The 23,522-nt window shown below is 54.3% G+C and overlaps 1 protein-coding gene across 2 annotated transcripts; it reads right to left on the reverse strand.

The window, feature by feature from the left end:
• Positions 1-126: 126 nt before the first annotated feature.
• GRTP1 (growth hormone regulated TBC protein 1) lies at positions 127-23,054 on the reverse strand. 2 transcript variants are annotated; one of them, XM_082602326.1, is made up of 8 exons: positions 22,897-23,054; positions 22,461-22,612; positions 17,176-17,334; positions 14,090-14,214; positions 12,042-12,138; positions 8,060-8,232; positions 7,803-7,988; positions 127-338 (listed from the first exon to the last, which is right to left on the reverse strand). In XM_082602326.1, exons 1-8 carry the CDS (start codon positions 22,941-22,943, stop codon positions 249-251), a joined length of 1,029 nt encoding a protein of 342 aa, XP_082458452.1. In that variant the 5' UTR covers positions 22,944-23,054; the 3' UTR covers positions 127-248. The 2 variants fall into 2 exon arrangements, with proteins under 2 accessions (XP_082458452.1, XP_082458453.1); XM_082602327.1 differs by lacking the exon at positions 17,176-17,334.
• Between the last annotated feature and the right edge of the window lie 468 nt (positions 23,055-23,522).

The raw sequence follows: 23,522 nt of genomic DNA on the forward strand, positions 1-23,522 counted from the left end.
GGTAAGTACTGGCACCAGCGACACGGACGCAGGTCACCGCTGGGGGTTAGTTTTCAGTGGCTGGTGAGCCGATGCAGACTCACAGGTGCCGACGGAATAAACACAATCGCACACGTCACGTATATATTATCAGTGTCTCAGGTAAAAATATATATTTAGAAACACGAAGAGCTACGTTACAGAATGACAAATTGCTCCGGGCTGCAGTGTGGAGGCGGCGGGTGGCAGCCCGATGCCCTGAAGGCCGGTCAGCCCTGCGCCAGCAGCCGGGCCCGGCAACGCTCCCTCAGCCTGGCGATGCTGGCTCTGGACAGGCTCCCAGGCTCCGAGAAGATTTTCTGGAACAGAAAGGGATTAGTTTAGACGCCGCAGTGCCTTTCTCCTTCCTGCCCCTGGTAAAGGCTGGGCTGAGGCCCGCTGCTCAGTGAGCGAAGGAAGGTCACCTGTTACCATCACTTTTTAGAACCGAAAGGATGTTAGGGACGGAATAACTCAACCATCAGCACAGGCGCGGCCCGAAGAGTCTGCGGCTTCCCCACGGGGCCCGCCGGGTCGCTGGGAACGCACAGCCCCTTCGACCTTCACCCCAGAAGGGCAGGGGCGCGGGGAGCCCGGTGGGGCGGCCAGAGTTTGGAGCAGAGAAGGGTTTACTGCGGGGCTGAGCAAGGAGAACAGGCGGCTCGTGCCCCCAAAAGGCCCAAACTCCGGGAAGGGCTTCAGCAAAGCATTTTCAAGACCAGATGAGGGAGGGGGTCCCAGGGTGTGTGATCAGCTCTGCACAGTTCTCTGGTTGTTGGTGAGGTCACAGGGTCACATTATCAATCCTCAGGCGTCAGAAGGGCTGGGGGCGACATTCCTTGGTTTTAGCATCTGAAAAACTCAGGAAACGTGCATGAGATACGATTATCTGGGTACTTGAGAGGAGCCACAGCAGAGGAGATGGGGGAGGGGTCTGCCCTGGGAAGGCCCACAAGGTCTTGCTCCGTTACACTTGGGTCACGTTTAGTACTTTAAAAATTTGAATCCAATCCATAAAATGTCTCAGATTCTGAAGCCCGAGGCTCTGAGCTCCTGGAATTAAAATTCAGTAACATCTTGTCCAATTTTCATTCTTTTGGTGTTTCTTTGTTTTTGTGGTAAAACCCACATATTGGGTTGGCCAAAAAGTGCCTTCGGTTTTTAAGTAAAAATAAAAGACTCATTTTCACCAAGAACTTTATTGAACAATGTATTCACCCTTTTGTTCCACTACCTTCTGCCGTTTTCCAGGCAACTTCATAATTCCTTCTTCCCCAAACTTTTATCTTTCTGAGCAAAGAACTGTCCCAGGTGCCTCTTACAGTCTTTCAGGGAATTGAATTTTTTTTCCATTAAGAGAATTTTGTAAAGACCAAAATAAATGGAAATCCGAAGATGCAACGTCTGGTGAATACCGAGGATGAATCAGAATTTACAAACTGTAACAAGCTGTAACAGCTTTTGCCTGGTCATCATAGAAACATGCGGTCTTGCGTTATCCTGATGCAAGATTATGTGTTGTTTTCTGTTGACTAGTTCTGGACGCTTTTCATCGAGTGCTGCTTTCAGTTGGCCTAACTGGGAGCAGTACTTGTTGGAATTAATCGTTTGGTTTTCTGGAAGGAGCTCATAATAGAGGGCTCCCTTCCAATCCCACCATATACACAACATCACCTTCTTCGGATGAAGACTGGCCTTTGCTGTGGTTGGTGATGGTTCATTTCGCTTGCTCCACAATCTCTTCCATTCCACATTATTGTACAGTATCCACTTTTCATCACCCGTCACAATTTGTTTTAAAAACAGAATGTTTTCATTACGTTTCAGTAGAGAACTGTATGCGGAAATACGGTCAAGGTTTTTTTCGCTTAGCTTATGTGGAACCCAGACATCAAAGCAATACACATAACCAAGCTGGTGCAAATGATTTTCAACGTTTGATTTGGATAGTTTGAGTATGTCGGCTATCTCCCATGTGGTATAACATTGATTGTTCACAATTAATGTCTCAATTTGATCGCTATCAACTTCAACTGGTCTACCCAACAGGGGAGCATCGTCCAGCGAGAAATCTCCAGCATGAAACTTCGCAAACCACTTTTGGCACGTTCCAGCAGTCACAGCACCTTCTCCATACACTGCACAAATCTTTTTTTGCATTTTGGTTGCGTTTTTACCTTTATTGAAATAATAAAGCATAATATGCTGAAAATGTTGCTTTTTCCCTTCCATCTTCAATATTAAAATGGCTACACAAAAATTCACCAATTTTGATGTCTTTTCTTAAAAGCCGTCACAATATAATCTAACAAAATTGTTTTTTTTAAATGTCTTTATTGGAGTATAACTGCTTCACAATACTGCGCTAGCCTCTGTCGCACAACAAAGTGAATCAGCCACATGCATACATACATCCCCACATCTCCTCCCTCTTACATCTCCCTCCCACCCTCCCTATCCCACCCCTCTAGGTGGTCAAAAAGCACCGAGCTGATCTCCCTGTGCTATGTGGCTGCTTCCCACTAGCCATCTGTTTTACATTTGGGAGTGTATATATGTCCGTGCCTCTCTCTCACTTCGTCCCAGCTTCCCCTCCCCATCCCCCGCCTTGTCCTCAAGTCCATTCTGTCTACATCTTTATTCCTGTTCTGCCACTAGATTCATCAACACCATTTTTTTCTTTAGATTCCATATATATGCGTTAGCATACAGTATTTGTTTTTCTCTTTCTGACTTACTTCACTCTGTATGACAGACTCCAGGTCCATCCACCTCACTACGAATAACTCAATTTCATTCTTTTTATGGCTGAGTAATATTCCATTGTATATATGTGACACATCTTCTTTATCCATTCATCTGTCGGGGGACATTTAGGTGGGTTCCATGTCCTGGCTATTGTGAATAGAGCTGCAGTGAACATTTTGGTACATGACTCTTTTTGAATTATGGTTTTCTCGGGGTATATGCCCAGTAGTGGGATTGCTGGGTCATATGGTAGTTCTATTTTTAGTTTTTTAAGGAACCTCCATACTGTTCTCCATAGTGGTCATATCAATTTACATTCCCACCAAGAGTGCAGGATGGTTCCCTTTTCTCCACACCCTCTCCAGCATTTATTGTTTCTAGATTTTTTGACGATGGCCATTCTGACTGGTGTGAGGTGATACCTCATTGTAGTTTTGATTTGCATTTCTCTAATAATTAGTGACGTTGAGCATCTTTTCATGTGTCTCTTGGCCATCTGTACGTCTTCTTTGGTGAAATGCCTATTTAGGTCTTCTGCCCAATTTTTAATTGGGTTGTTTGTTTTTCTGAAATTGAGCTCCATGAGCTGTTTATATATTTTGGAGATTAATCCTTTGTCCATTATTTCATTTGCAAATATTTTCTCCCATTCCGAGGGTTGTCTTTTCGTCTTGTTTATGGTTTCCTTTGCTGTGCAAAAGCTTTTAAGTTTAATTCAGTCCCATTTATTTTTGGTTTTATTTTCATTACTCTAGGAGGTGGGTCAAGAAAGATCTTGCTGTGGTTTATATCAGAGAGTGTTTTTCCTATGTTTGCCTTTAACAGTTTTATAGTGTCTGGTCTTACATTTAGGTCTTTAATCCATTTGGAGTTTATTTTTGTGTATGGTGTTAGGGAGTGTTCTAATTTCATTCTTTTGCATGTAGCTGTCCAGTTTTCCCAGCACCACTTATTGAAGAGGCTGTCTTTCTCCATTGTATGTTCTTGCCTCCTTTGTCGTAAATTAGGTGCCCATATGTGGGTGGGTTTATCTCTGGGCTTTCTATCCTGTACCATTGATCTATATTTCTGTTTTTGTGCCAGTACCATACTGTCTTGATTACTGTAGCTTTGTAGTATAGTCTGAAGTCAGGGAGCCTGATTCCTCCAGCTCCGTTTTTCTTTCTCAAGATTGCTTTGGTTATTCAGGGTCTTTTGTGTTTCCATACGAATTGTAAAATTTTGTGTTCTAATTCTGTGAAGAATGCCATTGGTAATTTGATAGGGACTTCATTGAATCTGCAGATTGCTTTGGGTAGCATAGTCATTTTCACAATATTGATTCTTCCAATCCAAGAACACTGTATATTTCTCCATCTGTTTATGTCATCTTTGATTTCTTTCCAGTGTTTTATAAAGTTTTCTGAGTACAAGTCTTTCGCCTCCTTAGGTAGGTTTATTCCTAAGTATTTTATTCTTTTTGTTGTGATGGTAAATGGAATTGTTTCCTTAATTTCTCTTTCTGATCTTTCATTGTTAGTGTATAGGAATGCCAGAGATTTCTGTGCATTAATTTTGTGTCCTGCTACTTTACCAAATTCATTGATTAGTTCTAGTAGTTTTCTGGTGGCATCTTTAGGATTCTCTATGTAGAGTATCATGTCATCTGCAAACACTGACAGTTTTACTTCTTTTCCAATTGGTATTCCTTTTATTTCTTTCTCTTCTCTAATTGCTGTGGCTAGGACTTCCAAAACTCTGTTGAACAAAATTGTTTTGAATGAAGTTAAAGACAACTAAGTGCTACTAGAGCCATCTTACGGAGAAAATGACGAACCTTTTGGCCCACCCAATAACTTACAGCCTAACCACTCCAGGTGTGTGGCTGGGTAGTGTAAGCTATGCTCAGATGTTGGGCATCAGATCTCCAGAACCTTCTCATCTTCCCAAACCCAACTCTGTCCCCAGCACCGCCCCTTCTGTCTCTATGAATCTGACTCCTCCAGGGGCCTCACATATGTGGAATCAGACAGTTTTTTTCCTTTTGTGACAAATTACTGAGCATAATGTCCTCCAGGTTCATCCACGTGGTAGCAGGTATCAGGACTTTCCTTTTTAAGGCTGGATAAAATCCCATTGCATGGATGGACCACATTTAGTTTATCCATGCATCTGTACGGGCATTCAGGTTGTTTCCATGCCTTGGCTATTGTGATGCTGCAATGAATGTGGGCGGGCTGGGGTCTCTTAGAGACCCTGATTTCATTTCCTTTGGATAAATGCCCAGGAGTGGGATTGCTGGATCTTATGGTAGTTCTATTTTTAGTTTTTTGAGGACCTCCATACTGTTTTTCACAGTGCCTGCACCAATTTACATTCCTACCAACAGTGTATGAATAGGGTTCCCTTTTCTCCACATCCTCACCAACATTTGTTATTTGTGGTCTTTTTGATGATGGCCATTCTGACAGGTGTGAAGCGATAGCTCATTGTGGCTTTGACTTGCATTTCCCTGATGGCGAGTGATGTTGAGCATCTTTTCATGTACCTGTTGGCCATCTGTATGTCTTTTTTGGATAGGGTCTGTTCAGGCCCTCTGCCCACTTAAAACTTTTAAAAAAACATTTTGGCCATGTTGCGCGGCATGTGGGATCTTAGCTCCCTGACCAGGGATCAAACCTGTGCCCCCTGCATTAGAAGCGTGGAGTTTTAAGCACTGGACCACCAGGGAAGTCCCTCTGCCCATTTTTCTTTTTCTTTTCTAAAAATTTATTTATTTATGGCTGTGTTGGGTCTTCGTTGTGGTGCGCGGGCTTCAGTAGTTGTGGTATGTGGGCTCAGTAGTTGTGGCTCGCAGGCTCTAGAGCGCAGGCTCAGTAGTTGTGGCGCACGGGCTTAGTTGCTCCGTGGCATGTGGGATCTTCCCGGACCAGGGCACGAACCCATGTCCCCTGCATCGACAGGCGGACTCTCATCCACTGCGCCACCAGGGAGGCCCGCTCTGCCCATTTTTTTTTTTTTTTTTTTTTTTGCTGTACGCGGGCCTCTCACTGTTGTGGCCTCTCCCGTTGCGGAGCACAGGCTCCGGACGCACAGGCCCAGCGGCCATGGCTCACGGGCCCAGCCGCTCCGCGGCATATGGGATCCTCCCAGACCGGGGCACGAACCCGTATCCCCTGCATCGGCAGGCGGACTCTCAACCACTGCGCCACCAGGGAGGCCCCCACGCTCTGCCCATTTTTAAACGTAATTCCTTGGCTCCTTGTTGGGCTGTGGTCTCTGTGTGTCTGGATGTTGACCCCTTAGCAGATGTGGTTTGCACAGTCTCTCCTGTTCTGTGAGTTCCCTCTTCACTCTGCTGCCGGTGTCCATTGCTGCACAGAAGCCCTGATTTTGCTTTTGCCCTTCTTGCGTGGGCTCTTTTCGTTTTGACTGCCCACAGCAGCTCAGAAGACGGTCGGGGCCGTCGGTGAGCAGACTAAGCAAGGAAGAAACCAGATTTGAGAAGTGGAAGCAGGAAGGGTCTCAGAGTTGCTTCCAGTAACCGAGAAACTGCTTCACAATGAGGAGGAGAGAAGGTGCCTGGGGGGCGGGGTGGGAGCACCTGGGAGCAAGTGCCCAGCGGGCCAATGACCTGAGAACAAAGTCTTCAGATGGGTTTGGCTGTCCTCTTCCCATTACGTTGCTCTCAGCTGCCAATGAGACCACGGCTTTCATTCTCAAGGAAATTCTAGATGTTGTCACACAGGATTTCAGAGAGGTTTGACCTATGAACCGCAGTTTTGCTGAAATGCATATACAACTTTGTAGAGACCCCTGAGAAAATAAGACCAGGGCCACCTCCCTGCCAGCGTCCCATGATGGCCACACCTGTCGTGGGCAGACACATGTTTTTACACAGTGGTTTTTCTGCCGTGTGGGGAGACCACCCCGCCGATCCTCCATGTCCACTGAGCTCACAGGGCCCAGAACACCTTTGGGCCGGAACACCGGCTACACCCGCCACGGACACACGTCCGCCTGCAGCCATCACACAAGCAGGCCAGGTGCCTGCACTAACTGAGCACCTACTGTGTGCGGGTGCCCTGCTCCACACAGACGGACTCGCACCACCTCGGAAGCATCAGCCCGAGTCCAAGGGCTGGACGCCAAAGTTGCACTGTCTGACTCTCTTTGTTCCAAAGTCCAGGAGGCCGAGCCACAGGGACAGAGCAGGGCATTAGCTGGGGCTGGGGCGCCCTTTGGGGAGAAGAAAACGCCTGGGCCCAGTGACGCCGCTGCACCACCCACTGAGTGGAAGGCACTGAAGAGCTCTGAGATCTCCAGGTAAAGGGTGAATTGTACCGGGGTCTTCATTCACTGAAACCAAACACCTAAACAGCCCTAGGCTGCAGGACCTCCTCGCCAGGGGTCTCGTACCCTGGGGGTTGGGGGAGGGGTCACGCCATCAGTGCAGCTATTTCAAATGGGAAGCTGAGGAACACAATGGGCCGGGAGTCCGGGTCAGCGCTCCCCCCTCCCAGGGTCACTCCCGGGCTGGGCTTCACGCCCTCATCCCAGTCGTCCCCCCCGTAAACCCCTCCCCCCAGCCCACGCCTTCCCGCGGGCCTGTGGGATGCAGCATCCACTTCGTTCACTCATGTGATCTGAGTTGTCCACACGGCCTGCGCCAGGCCCAGGACCCAGTAGGGAGGGACAGACAGGCGTGACCCCACCAAGGCCGGAGAGAAGTCGACAGGCGTAGGGCTGAACAGAAATGGGGGACCCGGTGTAGACTGGGTCATCGGGAAAGCCTGGGATGGGGGCGGTCACCTCCCAGGCCCGGGAGAAACCAAGGTGTGGATCCAACGGGGCTCCCAGGGGGGCCCCAGGTGGCACCCGGCCCCACCCCTGGGCTGACGGCACAGGAGGGGAGCACGGGTGAGCACCCTGGGTCTGCCGGGTGCCCCAGGCTCCAGGAGAAACTGGCCTGGAAGGGCTGGAGCCCCTCCCTGGGCTGCTTAGTGGGGAGGGCCGGACAGCCCGCGCAGGGAGGCCGGCAGGGCGCTGACACCCACCCGCATGAAGGTGTGGCATTCGGTCACGAAGTTCCCTCTGGTGATCTCCTTGAACTTCTCACAGATGTCGGGGATGCTGGCGGCTTCCAAGATCAAGGCCTGATGTTGCTTGATGAGGGTCAGCGCCACCCGGAAGATGATCTTGGAGCCCTCGTTGAACAGACAATCCCAGATGCGAAGCACAGTCTGCAGAGGAAGAGACAGCGGGTCAGCGCGTGGCCGCCCAGTCGGCCCCAGTCCGAGCCAGGCGCCCTCACCTCCACGGGCAGGACGTCCACAAACAGGCAGATGAACCAGCGCGACACGACCAGGGTCCACAGCAGGCCGTGACTGTCCATCAGGGCCGCCACCGCCGGCAGCTTGGTCCTTACCAGCTCCCCGAGGACCTCCTGGTCCGTCTTCAGGCCCAGCATCGAGGGGCTGTAGTAATCTGCACGGGGACAGGGGAGAAGCAGGGACGTGGACCCCACAGACCATAGCCCCTGACAACCGCGACCCTCGCTCCCCCTGAGCCGTGAGGGGGGCCACCCCCAGGGACCCTTTCCAGAGGATGACCCAGGGCAAGATCCCAGCCACAGGGATGCAGGAACTCCTGGGAGCAATGCCCAGAGTGGGGCCCCGGGCCCCAGCACTCCGGACAGCAATGCCCCACTGGGCATCTGTCACAACCTGATGGAAAGCAGGGACGTTTGCAACCCAAGATCAGGCAGCCAGCCAACAGTGGGTGCAACCAAGTGTCCGCCTATGGATGGACGGGAAAACCGAACGTGTGAGCGTCCTGGCCCCCCCAAAGTGTCCTGGGCACCCCCCAGCACAGAACACCACCCCTCTTGTGTCACGTGTCCTATTTTCCTCTCGTGGAGAAGATGCAGGTGAACGTTACAGGAGAGCATCAGACAGACCAACGCTTCCAACCGCGTGACTGTCCTCTGAACGGACACTTTCTTGCCAAGGAATTTTCTAGCTTAATGTCATGTATTATAATAAATCTTAATGCTTAAACTTTGCTATAAAAATAGGAATAAAATAAAATAATAAAACAGGGGGTCTTCCCTGGTGGCGCAGTGGTTAAGAATCCACCTGCCAAGGCAGAGGACAGGGGTTCGAGCCCTGCCCGGGAAGATCCCACATGCTGCGGAGCAACTAAGCCCGTGTGTCACAACTATTGAGCCTGCACTCTACAGCCCGTGAGCCACAACTACTGAGCCCACACGCCACAACTACTGAGCCTGTGCTCTAGAGCCCACAAGCCACAACTACTGAGCCCACGTGCCACAACTACTGAGCCTGTGCTCTAGAGCCCGTGAGCCACAACTACTGAGCCCACATGACACAACTACTGAGCCTGTGCTCTAGAGCCCGCGAGCCACAACTACTGAGCCCGCAGGCCACAACTACTGAGCCTGTGCTCTAGAGCCCGCGAGCCACAACTACTGAGCCCGCAGGCCACACTACCGAAGCCCACGTGCCCAGAGCCCATGCTTCACAACAAGAGAAGCCACGGCAATGAGAAGCCCACGCACCGCAATGAAGAGTAGCCCCTGCTCGCCGCAACTAGAGAAAAGCCCACGCGCAGCAACGAAGACCCAACACAGCCAAAAATAAATAAATAAAATAAATTAAAAAATTTTAAAATAATAAAATAAAGTAGGAAAACATGGTACGCGTTCTGTGCCCACTGCCACACAGTTTGGTCATTCACCATAGCAAAGGGAAAGACGTTCTTGTTAATTAAGTATTTGGGTTAAAATAGAATCATTATGAGTATCAACACGACATCACGGTCACACCACTGGTTTTCAGAGTGTGTGCACACGCTAAACCACGCTCAGTACTAAAGACCCCAAAAATCCGTTACTAGAAGCCTGTTCAGTTATAAATACCTGGGACTGAAGCTTCCTTCCCTACCACACCCTCCTCTCACTTCTGTTCCTAAACCCTAGGGCTGCTGGCTGTCCTGTCCTCTCAACTAGCAGCGCTCTGGCTCTGGTCCCGGGGGAAAGGGGCAGGCTCCGCTCCCCGTCCTGCAGGGTGCTGAGCCGTCTCAGGGGAGCGCGGCGGAGACAGCGGATTTACGAAGCCGTGAGCACAGCACGTCCTCATTCTCGGTTACAGACAGGCTTAGGGCACCTCCCAAAATAGTCAAGGTCACACCCCAAACCCGCCACAGGCCTGAGCCAGTCACAGGAGGGTCGCTGACGACCCCGTGCCTCAGTCTGCCGTGAGCCGCTGATGGCAAACCCCAAGGGCCAGGCCCCGCCTGCAGCCCCCCTCAGCCTGGCCGGCCTGTGCACAGACGCCAAGGACCTTCTCCCCGAGCCAGGCCTCTCCCGGGGTCGCCCCACTTTGCAAACAGCCCAACGGCTGTGTCAGCACGTGGAGAGGGGAGCGCTGTTGCAGGGGCAGGTGGGCCCGGGGGGCCCGGGTACTGTCGCCCCCACAATGAGCCCTGCCCGCCTTTGTCTGGGCCTCACCTTCTGACTTCAGTGGGGCTGCTCCCGGGAGGGGCAATCGTCGCCCGGCTCCCCTGTGTCTCAAGGGGAAACGGGTCAGACCAGCTCTCAGGACGCAAGTGTGTTCGTTCCTAAATGGGCTGCCTCATCAGCAATGTGACATCCCGAGCTGGCCCAGCCCATCCCACCCCCCGTCCCTCCTCTGCAGGCTCAGGAGTCTGAGGGCAGATAGGGTAGGGGTTCCCGGGAGGAGGAGACCCAGACATAACTTTCTTGACGTAAAAAAGAAGCCGCTTTAGGTCTGGGCCATCCTGTGATCTAAGCCCGGCCACGATGCCGTCCTTGCAGAAGGATGGGCCTATTTGCATCGTAGTTTGGTTTGACTGAATCTAATAATGATCAGAAATGACATTTTATGGTCTTAAACATCAGTCTGTGTGACGCACTGCCCCCAGGGGGCCACCTGGAGCCTCGGTCGGCCCTTAGGGCCTCTGTTTATCTCGGTCCCGCTGCTATCACCACCAGGCTTTTAGGCTTTGTGCCCTGATGTTCCCCAAACCCCCAAAGAGCACCTGGAATTGGTCACGGCGGGAACGTTCATCATAATGCGGTCTCTGACCTAACCGAGCAAACGGTGACCACGGAGCCGTGTGGGCGTTTTGTCTGGAAGCCTGTGAATCTTCTCCCCTGACAGCCGTTCAGGCTCCGCCATGAAGCCGGGGCAGCTGCCCCTCTCCGCGCTCCGTCCCCGCGGGCGGCATCCCCCCAGCCCTTGCTGACAGCGGCACAGGCCTGAGGAGAGGCCCCCTCTCCACGGCACCGCCCAGGCTCACCTCCTGGGGGCGCAGAGCTGTGGGTCTGAGCCCAGGCCCCCGTGCCGCCATCCGTGAAGGGGACTGAGCGGTTGGCATGTGTGGCGTGGCTGCTCCGTGGATCAGACAAGAGCGGGTGCAGGCGAGCCTGGAGCCTGGACGGGCCCCGGCTGCCCTTACCTCTGAACACGCGGCCCCCAGGAGGGGCGGCTGCTCTCCCGGGTGGTCCTGGGCTGAGTCCGGCCCGACCCAGGAAGGCGGGTGGGGGAGGAGGGGGAAGGAAACGGGAGGTGGGCACAGCAGACAAGACCACCAGGGCTCGTCGCGTGGGCAGCCAGCGCCCGTCCACAGTCACCAGGACTTTGCCAGCGGCTGGACCAATCACCGCCATTGTGGCTGGGGGAGGGTCACATCTGCCCAAGTCCTCTCCCACCCCAGACGGCTCCGGCCACTTCTTGTCCCAAAGGGACCCTACTCTGCAGCTTACCGTCTACGCGGCACATCACAGAAATTGGTGGTGGTTTATTAACTAAAACAATTAACATTCAATAATAAATAGAAAAGTAGAAACGCATGAGAGGAAAGATCTTCACCTCGAAAGCGGTAACCACAACAGCTGATGGTCACTGCGCTCACGGCCATTCACGAGCCCAGCAACGAAGGCTACAGAAGCCCGGCCGCTCGCCTGTCTGCTCACTACAGCCGCGACAATCCCCGCGGTCCAGACACCAGCGGCGCAGACCAGGATGAGGAGCCGAGAGCCCGGCTCAGCCACGTCCAGGCCCCGAGATGCAGCGCCGCCTGCTGGGACCCCGCATCTTGCGCGCTCCTGTCTCAACTCAACTGCAGGAAGGTTTTCGACCTCGACTCTCAGACAGTTCCTTCTGTTTCGTCACGTCTTGACTTGTCAGTGGCATCGTTTCAGCAACACCAGAAAGCGACAGTTCCGCTCTTACCGCGAGGACTCAACGTACCCGGGAGTATTCTGCCAACAAGGGCGTCCAACAGCCAGAAGGACTCCTCTTCACTCCTTGTCACCAGAATCAGATACCCCGCTATAAAGTTCATTCCCTGAAATTAGACAAAAGAACAAAAGAAACTCACTGAGGTCTAGACCACCTGCAGATTCTGTAATCGCCTGGCTAACTGCTAACTTTCCGTTTTCCTGGCTTTTCCCTAAAACTTGCCTGATTCTGGAACGACCTTTCAGTGGAGCTACAGCGTCTAAGGCTCTGCCATCTAGTGACACGTGTAGTTGGGCCCATGACTCCTGACTTAGAACAAGCCAGGGCCTCATGTTCATGAAACTGTATCGGGGGGAAACTACACCAGCGACCACACTTCCTAGGAACGGTAAGGCGCGTGGTCTGACACTCGGGGACGTTGAAGTGGAATCTCGTGATAGAGCCCATTTGGGGAAATTCAGGGCGCACAGCGCCAAGGGGGCAGACGCTGCCATATACACACAGCTCAGGACCCTCAGCCGCCAGGGGCGGGTGCACCCGGGAAGGAGCAGCGGTGGCCGAGCGCCGAGTCAGCGTCCCTCCTGCGTGACTGAGTTTCGGGTGACTTCCACTTTCTTCTTTGCTGCTTCTCTACAACTTCTAAAATAAACACGTATTTCTCTAGCAATAAGGGGAAAATCCAGCTCTCATCAACCAACAAGTTAAATTTGGACCCAGACACACCACCCGCAGAGGCTACGGGTCACCAGCGAGACAGCCATGGAGAAGCCAGCCCCCCGACCCCGGGACCTCGGACTCCTGCCTGTGGGGCTGAGAGACGATCGACTCCTGTCCTGTGCGTCTCTCAGCCGGTGGCACAATGTCACGGCAGCCATAGGAGGCTCATACGTGTGTGTGTGTGTGTGTACATACATGCGTGTATTTCCCAAAAGCCAGCAGAGCTTTGGCATCAGGCTCATGTTTAAAATTGTGTGGGCTATTTTTTAACACTATTTTTAAGACCCACAAGAACAGCAGCTAGAATAACCTAAGGACAGTTTCTCAGCCACCCTGTCTCCCTGACTCCTGAAGGCCAGCTCCTGCCCCAGGACAGGACGTTAAGGGCAGTCGTAACAGGTGACAGTGACAGGGATTCCCTCGGAAGAACAGACCCGCCCAGCTGTGTCTTTCCCACAGGCACCCCCTGCAGAACAGCGGCCTGAAAACAACCTGGGAATCACGCCGGCCGCTCTGAACGGCGTCCTCACGTGTCTTTGCTGCTGGTCTTTTCAAAGCTCCCGCCTCACTCCTTCCTGCGACACCCCGTCCCCCCGGAGCCGAGGCCACACCACGTGCCGTCCACCCGGGACACGAGCTGCCGGGGCCGCCCCGAGTAGGCGTCCGTGTCCCCTGCGCCCCGCCTGGCGCTCGTGGTCTCGGTCCTGGAGCCACCTGGGACCGTAGGTGCTACCACCCAGGGCCTGCCTTCCTCTCGGGGACGCCTTGGCCCGGCCTCCGGCTCGGGGGGCACAGGGGCCTCGCACGCAGGGACAGGAGCCCCCAACCACAGCCCCTGGCCCCTGCCCACACCCGCCGGGACCCGGCAGCCTCTGGAGTGCAGGGCGGGAGGGCACGGTCCCTTCGGCTCCCGACCAGCTCCCCTTGCTTTCTGGGTCGTGAACACTGTCCCTTCGATGCTCCAGAAGGAGAGTCTCCAGGGAGGAACGAGAACTGATTCCTTCCACGTGACAGGCAGCTCCGCGCAGCAGGAACAAAGCAAGACCCCTGTCACCTCTCACTGCCGGCTGATCTGGCTCCCGGAAACAGCCTCGAAGGGCTGGCCTACCGCACGTGTGCACGCTCAGACACACGTGCACACGCCCACCCTCGGCACCAAGACGAGAAGGTGCCGGTCAGCACAGCCCGTGCTCACCTCAGTTGCTCCCCCTTCCCCCCGCCCCGTCTCCGTGGGCTGGCACCGCTGGGAGACGGTGAAGTCCCAGCCTGTGTCGGGGGGGACCTGGCAGCCCAGGACCAGGCTCACGTCCCTGCCGGGGCTGCGGGCACCGGGGGCTCACCTGGCAGTAGCCCACGCCGCGGTTGTGGTGTCCGTAGGCCAGCAGCACGTTGTACAGGGTCCTCTGCAAGCAGGGGTCCGAGCCCTTCCGGAACCGCACGTTGTCAGGGAAGGTCCTGTTCATGTCTGGGAGGAAATCCGCAGCACAGGCCGCTCAGGGCTGGGGACAGAGACGGCTCCGCGACGGACCCGGACCCTTCCTGACCTCCACCATCAGCCGGCCTCGGGGGCGCAGAGGCGGACCCCCGGGGCCCCTGTCCCGCGGCAGCCTGGCCCGGGGACACTGGTGGGCACGGCAGCCCTTCCTCTCGAGTCAGCAAGGACGAGAGCGGGCTCCTCGGTGAGGCCGGGCTGCCTGGGCCCTGGTGGTTCCTGCCGTCCCCGCGCTCCCCGCTTAGCTGGGGAGGAGGTGGGGTGACAGGCGAACAGGTTACAGAAAACTTCGGACAATTTTCCCAGCTCTGGAGACTGAACACATGAGGAGGCAGGACACCCCACGATCCCCGTTTAGAGACAAACAGACAAAAGGGAAAACTAAGCACGAGATAAACTCCTCGCCTCTGGCTTCCGTCTGCAGGACAGTCCCCCTCCCCGCCCGGGCCGGACGCCTGCCTTACGGAGCTGCGATCCTGTGAAGCGAGGACGGGGTCACAGCAAGGAGGGCGGGGGTCAGCTAACAACCGCTGTGGCCCTGCTTGGATCAGAGCAGCGGTGTCCACGCGGCAGCGGGACTCTCGGACACAGCTGATAGCTGGAGGCCTCCCCATTGCTGCAGGAGTTCTGCCCCCGGGCTCCGGCCCAGGCCTGGTCTCTGCCCACGAAAACCAGCTCTGAGCCGAACAGCACGCTGCCTGCCTCAAAGCACGTAAGTTTTCATTGTATGTTTTTTTACAAAGAAGAGTTTTTTCCTGGAATTCTGAACCTTCCAAAAACTGGCATCCACCACAGGGAAACGAGCGGTTTTCACTAATTCAGACTAGAGCGACCATCAGTGCCCATTGCTACATAATGTTTTCTATGGTGAGATGTTTCTTCATGTTTTGAAATCTCTCTACTCGTACCCCACTGCCATGCTAGAGGCAGACACGGCGGGACGTCTGGTCTGCACTTACGTGGCACGAAGCACCCGCTCTACTGTCCCTATAAAATGACTGATCCAGACTCTTCAAAAATAGACCTAGAGGGCTTCCCTGGTGGCGCAGAGGTTGAGAGTCCGCCTGCCGATGCCGGGGACACGGGTTCGTGCCCCGGTCCGGGAAGATCCCACATGCCGCGGAGCGGCTGGGCCCATGAGCCATGGCCGCTGAGCCTGCGCGTCCGGAGCCTGTGCTCCGCAACGGGAGAGGCCACAACAGTGAGAGGCCTGCGTACCGCAAAAAAAAAAAAAAAAAAAAAAAAAAAAAAAAAAAAAAAGACCTAGAATCATCACGTGACCCAGCAATTCCACTTCTGCGCATGTACCCAAAACACTGAAAGCAGGGTCTCTAAGAATTACTTGCACACCCCCGTTCATGCAGCATAACTCACAGTGGCCACAGGGTGGAAGCAGCCCAAGTGTCCGTGGACAGATGATGGATAAACATAACGCAGTCTCTACACATAACAGAATGTTGTTCAGCCTCAGAAAGGAAGGGAATCCCGACACACGGTCAACGTGGGTGAACCTTGAGGCCGAACCTCGAGGCCGTTACGCTCAGTGAAATAAGCCAGACGCCAAAGGACAAATACTGTATCATTCCAGCCATATGAAGTCCCTAGAGGCGTCAAATTCATAGAGACAGAGTGTGGATGATGGGAGGCGGGGGAGGGGACGGGGACTTAGTGCTTAATGGGGACAGAGGTCAGGTTGGAAAGACACAAAGGTCCATTTTATGTGTCCAAAAACTCTGCACTAAACAGAGCCTTTAAAATTCATTCTTCAAACAAACAGCCACAGTCTACTTTATTTAACACGATCGGCCTTCGCTTGGACCTGAGGTCTCTTCCCACCCTGAATCAGCACGTCTGGCCCTGCGGAGGGACCCCCGCACGTGTGCCTGCAGGGTCATGGCAGTGTCTGTTCTGAGCCCTTTGGCCAGGGTTTGCTGTGGCATCTGGATGCAGCCAGCAGGCTCAGCGCCCCAGTGCCCCCCACCCCATCTCCAACTCTGGGATCTGAGACCCCTACTCCTTACGCTGGGGACACACCACTTTCTCAACGTTACAAGTCAGTCCAACCTCTCTGACATTTAAAGTAATCAAAATTTTTTAATGAAGTATTTGTGTTTAAATCTGTACTCAAAAGCTGTTCAAGTCAGAAAGGCAGATGTATTTCCTAAAAATCTAATTATTCAATTTAGGTTAAACATTTTTTTGAGTACTTTGAACTTTTTTTTTTTTTTTTTTTTGCGGTACACGGGCCTCTCACTGTTGTGGCCTCTCCCGTGGCGGAGCACAGGCTCCGGACGCGCAGGTTCAGCAGCCATGGCTCACGGGCCCAACCGCTCTGCGGTATGCGGGATCTTCCCGGACCGGGGCACGAACCCGTGTCCCCTGCATCGGCAGGCGGACTCTCAACCACTGCGCCACAAAGGAAGCCCGAGTACTTTGAACTTTGAAGAGCCTATGAGCCTATCCCTATGGGACCAGTGAGGAAATTGGAGGAAAAAGAAGATAGAAGCCCAAAATACGAGCATCCCTGGACACTCAGAGTATGACATAAAGAGAGGGCTCTGGTGTGTGGCTTCCTGCACGTGTGCAGCTGTGTCTGTGAGTCCAGGGGGGTCACCCAGCCCACGTCCCTCCTGTACTGACTGCCAGCTCAGCGGCCTCGCATTCCTGGAGGGATTCTTCTCAGAAGAAACCTGGTCTTTCTAGTACCATTTTCCTTACCACACGCAAATATTTTCTGAACCAGTTCAAATCACTGTCCTCCCCTCGTGAAAGCCTGAGTTTTGATTTTCCTTTCAGAAAACTGAAATCAGTTGGTGCATCTTTAACCACGTAACTTTCCTCATCAACATCACAACATCACCGGGTGCTAACACAGTTTCCTTCTGGGGGTGCCACCCAGCCCCCATATCCCGGGGGACGGACCCCGTGCGTCACCTGTCCTGATGGCCTCCTCCAGGCTGTCATCCCTCTCTCCCTGGAGGAGATGGCGGTAGTAGCCGGGGTTCTGGTCCATCTGGGCCTGGGCTCCGCTCACCCCCATCCAGACGCGGGCCCGGTGCTCCAGCGGGATGCCCTTCCGGATGTAGCGCTTCACTGAAACGGAGGGAAGGGCAGCGTCACACAGCCCGCTGGGCGCTTCCCGAGGCCAGAAACCACAGGGTTTGCTTCTGGCTCTCACCGCCATCAGTCAGTCAGACATAAAAAAGGTGCAAAACTTCACGCACCTCCACCAAACTGATACGTGCGCTCATTACAGAATTCCACTCTCCGTCCCCAAGCTGAGCCCAGTCCGGAGGCTACAGAAGCCCTGATACCTCTAGCTCGCTGTCAGCACAAGAATACGGGCTGCGAGGGTCACCTCCAGTCCCCACCCTGCCCGCCCCTCGGCCTGTGCCGGACGCCGAGGCACCAGCCGTATTTAACAGAAAAAGATTATAGGCTACAGTCAAGAAAAGCACGATTGCTAAAATCTTGAACTCAAACTGATGGTCACCTGTACGGGAGCACCTGAAAAGAGGCTTCCTGGAGGCCACACCTCGAGCACCTGCCTGCTCCTGGGAGGGCGTGTGGGACAGGAAACGCACGGCAAACGTGTGCAGAAGGATGCGGGATGACGAGGGACGCCCAGAGGAAGGAAAGGACAGATTTTAACACCAGCCGCCAAAGGCAAAGAAAACTCGAGAAACCCTTTGCCAGTTTAGAAGCGTGTTGTAGGATCACGTCTGGGCCAGAACGTCTTGGCCAGCGTGGCTTGGTCTGGTCATTCCGTTATGGGGACGTGACGTTTTTAAGTCTACCTCCAACTTAGTACGATTTACACGAGCCCTCAGGGGTCAGCGTGACCAGCACCGCCCAGAGTGGATTAATCCTCTTCTTGCAACAGCAAGGGGACGGACAGGTCAGGCCTAACTTGGGAGGGGACCATTCCCACGGGGACGGAGCAAAAGCGAAGGACACGCAGAAATCAACAGGAACTCCACGTATGAACAGCAAACCGCTGAAGTAAAAACACTGAGACAGTATTGCTTACAACAGCACCAAAAATGAAAGGAGAAACATTTAGGTATAAATCTAACAAAACATCTGCAAAGAGAAATCAAAGGACTAAATAAACGGAGAGAGACGCCAATACACCTTCAGGATCCCTCCCGCTGCCCTGTAGCTGCCGCCACAGCCACCCAGGCCTCTGCCGACGTCCAGGCCTGCAGGTCAGCCGCCCATGATCACGCAGGAGGGGCTCCTGAAGGCGACCGACTGTTCTGAACCTTACCTGTGGTGGGGATTACCTGACTGTGCATTTGTCTACACTCATAGACCTGTACGCCAAGAAGAGCGAATTTCACTGCAAATTTTTAAAAATTAATATAAAGTATAAAAAGGAAAGTGCACACTGGTTAAAGCCCTCACACTGTGCCTCAGCAGCCCCGACCTTGAGTAGGCCTCAGTCTCTTAACCTGTGAAATGGGAACAAAGCACAGCCCAGTGCCTGAAATACAGTCAGGACTCGGGGCTCTCGGCTGGCTGTAAGAACAGTAACAACACCCAGAAGTTTCAGAGAATAAAGGCTTCTGTTACTTTCGTTGTTTGTTATCTGAATTTACTAAGTTTCTTTGGAAGAGAATGAAAACGGTTTTCCCATCCTCAGAGACTGACAATTCCCCAAGGGCAGGGCTAACCCATGCGTCCTCCTGGACATTTGGAGGAGTGTAAAATATGTGGTAAAAACAGCTGGCAATTTTTTAAAAAGAAGCTAGACCGCAAAGAACTAACTCCCAGCTGTCTGCCCCAAAAAAGTTAAGCAGATTCCCAGGTTTTTTATATTTGTCTTTAAAATATGTTTTGCAACTTCATTCTCATTTAGATGGTGCTAATACCCTAGCTCACTGGGCAGGAGACATAGAAGAAGCAAACGGGACGGAGCTTTTCCCTCACCAAGTGCCTTCACACCAAGACGGAAAGGAACGTAAGGATAGCTTCCAGGTCGAGCACCGAGAGCAAGCGATCTCAGGCTCTGGTGGATACTCGCCACAGACAAAGAAAAAGAAGAAGAAAAAGAAAAGCTTCATCGTATCCACAGCTAGCGTCCCCAAGCGGGGTGAGTTTCAGCTGTCATCTGAAGACTTGCTGGATGCCAGGATTTGTGGGTAATCGCGTGACTGACTGGAGACAAGACGGAAGTCCTCTCAAAAAAAGAACAAACACAGTAGGACCCAAAAAGCCAGAAGCAATGAAGGCACGGGAGCAAAGGTGGTCTTCGGGTGCGCTTGCTGGTGTCAGGGTCAGGGTTCCAAACTCAGCTGCCTGGCTCTTACTGCACGAGCTGGGCCCCACAGCCCTCACACGGCCTCCCTTCCCTGGGATGCCACACACCCGACGACACTACGGCCAGCCCGGAACGTCTGGCAGGAAAAAACTGGATGTCCATTTCCTGGATCACACGTCCACTGCTGTCTACGCCGACTGCCCCTCCGGTGGAGCCCTGTGGGTGCTGAAGCCTCCCCGGCCGTCACAACCGGAAGCCATACCAGCTCCAGCGGCAACGCCCTGGCCCAAAGAACCGTGCAAGCCCACATGCCTCTCGCTGGATTTCCTGGAAGAACTTCAGGTCACTATGCTCTCCGGTTCAGCTCGACGGTGAACCCCGTCCCCAGGCCAAAGGCTCACCAGGGATCAAGTATATTTGCTCCTAAACCTGTACGGCCAGTATACTCGCTGCCATGATCAGACAGTTCAACGAACCTTGCATATATTTTTTTAAAATTAAAGCAAAAGGGCTTCCCTGGTGGCACAGTGGTTGGGAGTCCGCCTGCCGATGCGGGGGACACGGGTTCGTGCCCCGGTCTGGGAGGATCCCACGTGCCGCAGAGCGGCTGGGCCCGTGAGCCATGGCCGCTGAGCCTGCGTGTCCAGAGCCTGTGCTCTGCAACGGGAGAGCCGCAGCAGTGAGAGGCCCACGTACCGCAAAAAAAAAAAAAAAAAAAATTAAAGCAGAAATAATTGTTATCTCAATAAAAGCAAGTTAAATTTTCAGAAAAAGTTGATAAGTGCTCCAAAAGGCAAAAGCAAAAGCAAAACAAAACCTTTAAATCAGACAACCTAAAAAGTCGAGGAAAAGACTAAAGATCTGGAAGGATTCTGCATTCAGAATGCTTTTATTCCCGATCCACCTGGAAAAAAAACCCGGACACTGGAAAATAGATACAACGCGCTAAGTACTGTTTCGGCAGGAAAGATACAGAATTGGTGGACCCTCCCTGTTCAAAGAAAGGATGACAGGATAGAATCAAATGACAAAATCAAAGAGGAATAAACATGCACGTGTGTTTTATAGAAAAACAAAGGCTTATGCGCACATGTACATATTGCAATGATTCTCTGCATTAATTGACCTCTGGGTCAGCTGGACCCCTGTGTCTATATTGGATAGGAAGTCTTCTCCTGCATTAAAAAGCAAACGACAGGGCTTCCCTGGTGGCGCAGTGGTTGGGAGTCCGCCTGCCGGTGAGGGGGACACGGGTTCGTGCCCCGGTCCGGGAAGATCCCACATGCCGTGGAGCGGCTGGGCCCGTGAGCCATGGCCGCTGGGCCTGCGCGTCCGGAGCCTGTGCTCCGCAACGGGAGAGGCCGCAACAGTGAGAGGCCCGCGTACCGCAAAAAAAAAAAAAAAAAAAAAAGCAAACGACAGCCCGAGAGTGCACCCTGTTCCTGAGGGGACGTGGGACAGTCGCCAGCGGTCACTTCTACGGGAGACTGGGGCCTGGGCAGCAGAGAAACTCAATTCAATTCACATCTTTTAGTGTGATTAAGATGTCTTCCCATGTGCAAAAATTAAATTTATTTTTATATACTTGTGTGTAACGTTTAAAAACAAATCAAAAGGGAAAAATGAAGCCGACGTTGCTGGAAACACGTCAACAGCAGCAGCAACGCAGGGATGGACCTCGGCGTACAGTCAGGCAGGATATTAGCTTCGGGGTCTGGAAAGCAAGAAGGGTCAACCTTTGAGGTCCCTTCAGGCTGATTATATGAAACGCTAGTTCACCCATGTTTTTACTAAACACTGCCCACCAGTAACAGCCTTGAGGAGGGAGGACTTGGTTGAGGGTGAAGCCCGGGGTGAGGTCGAGGTCCAGGTCCACGTGCCTCCAGCCCACCACCCCGCGTTAATCCCACAAGTATTTCCCAAGCATCTCCTGTGTACTGGGGCCCCTTAAAGGCGAACACTGGCCTGTCACCCCTTTTAAACGCTGACTTCTCTCTGCCTGGTGGTGCAGCGTGTGCCCACCTGCGACCTGGTGCAGGGCCCTGTTCCACCGCCGGGCCCTCCTCACCACACCCCTAACACTCTGGTCACAACTCAGTACCCGGTGGCTGGGACCCCCGCCCTCACCCCTTAATTGTCATTAATGTCCCATGTCAGGAAGCCCCAGTAGCCCCTCTGCCCCACATACTTGAGTTTCCTTAGCTCCCCGGGGCACACTCCCGTCCACCCCTCACCACCTGCCCGCAGGTACCCACGGTCCACCCTCTATCCACAGCGTGAGGAACACTGCAGGCAAACACTCCATTCATTCATTCAACAAGCACTGAAGCAATCATACATCCAAGGCAGCCGGCAGGGAGGGGTCTTTGATCCCAGCAGGGGAAACAAAGGATAAAATAAGTATGACCCACACCGCATAAGACACGGAGGAACAGAAAATAGGCAAGGAAAGGACAGGAAGTGTGGGGCCGTGGGGTGAGACGGGAAGGCCTCCTGGAGGTGGCATTCCAGTCTAGACCTGAAGGAGGCGAGGGCACAGCCTGGGGCTGGCGAAGAACCCCAAGGAGAAGCGGGGGAAGAGGTGGGGGTGCAGGAAGGACCCCGCGTTCACTCTGCGGGGGCCAGGGAGAGCTCTGCCCAGAAGCGCGCAAGGACACAGCCCTGGCCACTCTCATTTGGAGGAGCAGGAAATCCACCTTCTTCTGGAAAAAAGGCCATGGTCTCCATCCCTCTCAAAGGACAAGCAGGCCTCATGCCGGAGGGAAGGAGGGCCTGCACCTTGACCGTGCAGCGCCCTCACCTGTGAGTCTGCGCGGGATACGAGCCGGGCTCGCGGCAGCCTTCCCCCTGAGATCCGAGACCCGAAGGAACCCCAAGTCCTGACCTCCCTGGCGCGCCCGTCACCCGTCGGTCGGGTCACTTGTTGCGCGCCTGGTGGATCAGGCTCCGAACTCACGTGTCATACTCTTCTGGACACCACCGCCTCCCTTTAGAAGTCTGGACCATTTTATGGCTCTTCTGGTGAGTATCGCCAGGTAGGTGGAAAAAAATTCTTCATAAGCTGCATAATCAAAGTCCTCAGGCCTTTCAAACCCGTACGGATCGATCCTACGACACAAGAAGACCCAGAGTAAAGTTCCGCGCGCACGTGGGACGTGGGACCTGCGGCGCCCGGCGCCCAGGGCCCCCCGCGGGGGGCGCGTGTTCCCCCCCCCCCCCGCCTCCCGGGTGCAGGAAGGGGCGGCGGGCCGAGCGCGGGCGCGTGCGCAGCGCAGGGGCCGCCCAGGGGCGCGCAGGCGCCGGGCACCACCGCCCCCGCCAGCTCCACGCCACCGGCACCCGCGCCCGCTTTCCCGGGCTGGGCCAGGGGCGCCCGGGCCTCGCGCGCCTACCTGGGGACGCGGTCCCGCGCCGCCTGCGCGCGCCCCGCGGACTCCATGCCGCAAGGGGCGGGAGGGGGCGCCCGGGCCGCGGGGCTGGGGGTGCCAAGTCCACCTCCCGGGACTCTGGGCGCCTCCTGCCTTTCCGCCGGGCCGCGGGCGCCAGGAGGCGGGGCTGGTGGCGGGGGAGGGGCGGGGAAGGAGGGCGGGGGGTAGGAATGGGAATGTCAGGGGAGGGGAGGGCGGGGGCGCGGCTGGCGAGGGAGGGACGGGGCTGGGCCCGAAGGGATGAGGGGGCGGAAGGGGCTGCACCTGCTCCTGCGCCAGGAGCAGCTGGAGCCCGGAGCCTGGGAGGGGCCGCAGCTCGGCCGCCACCCGGTCCCCGAGGCCGGGAGGGAGGAGGCGCGGGATGGGGGATGGTGGACCGGGGGCGGGTTGGGGAGACCGGGGTGGGTGGGATTTGGGGGAACTGGGGCGGGACTGGGGATTCAACCTGGCAAGGCTGGCAGGACAGGTGCGGCGGGTACCACCCCTCATCCCCCACCCCCGGGCCTGCCGGGCCTGGAGCAAAGGTTGGAGGAGATCAATCCAGTTTGGATTCTTCTGACAGCACTCGAAACCTCAGTGCCCCGCAGGTC

This window comes from Mesoplodon mirus (assembly GCF_964341445.2).
Source record: "Mesoplodon mirus genome assembly, chromosome: 17".
Classification (NCBI taxonomy): domain Eukaryota; kingdom Metazoa; phylum Chordata; class Mammalia; order Artiodactyla; family Ziphiidae; genus Mesoplodon; species Mesoplodon mirus.

Excerpts from the sequence above, each read along its gene's own strand:
- GRTP1 (XM_082602326.1), bottom strand. The coding sequence starts at position 22,943 with ATGGAGTCCGCGGGGCGCGCGCAGGCGGCGCGGGACCGCGTCCCCAG. Across the intron at positions 22,613-22,896 it reads GCGCGGGACCGCGTCCCCAG|GATCGATCCGTACGGGTTTG; the intron begins GTAGGCGCGCGA and ends CTTGTGTCGTAG. Across the intron at positions 17,335-22,460 it reads TGTCCAGAAGAGTATGACAC|TGAAGCGCTACATCCGGAAG; the intron begins GTGAGTTCGGAG and ends CCTCCGTTTCAG.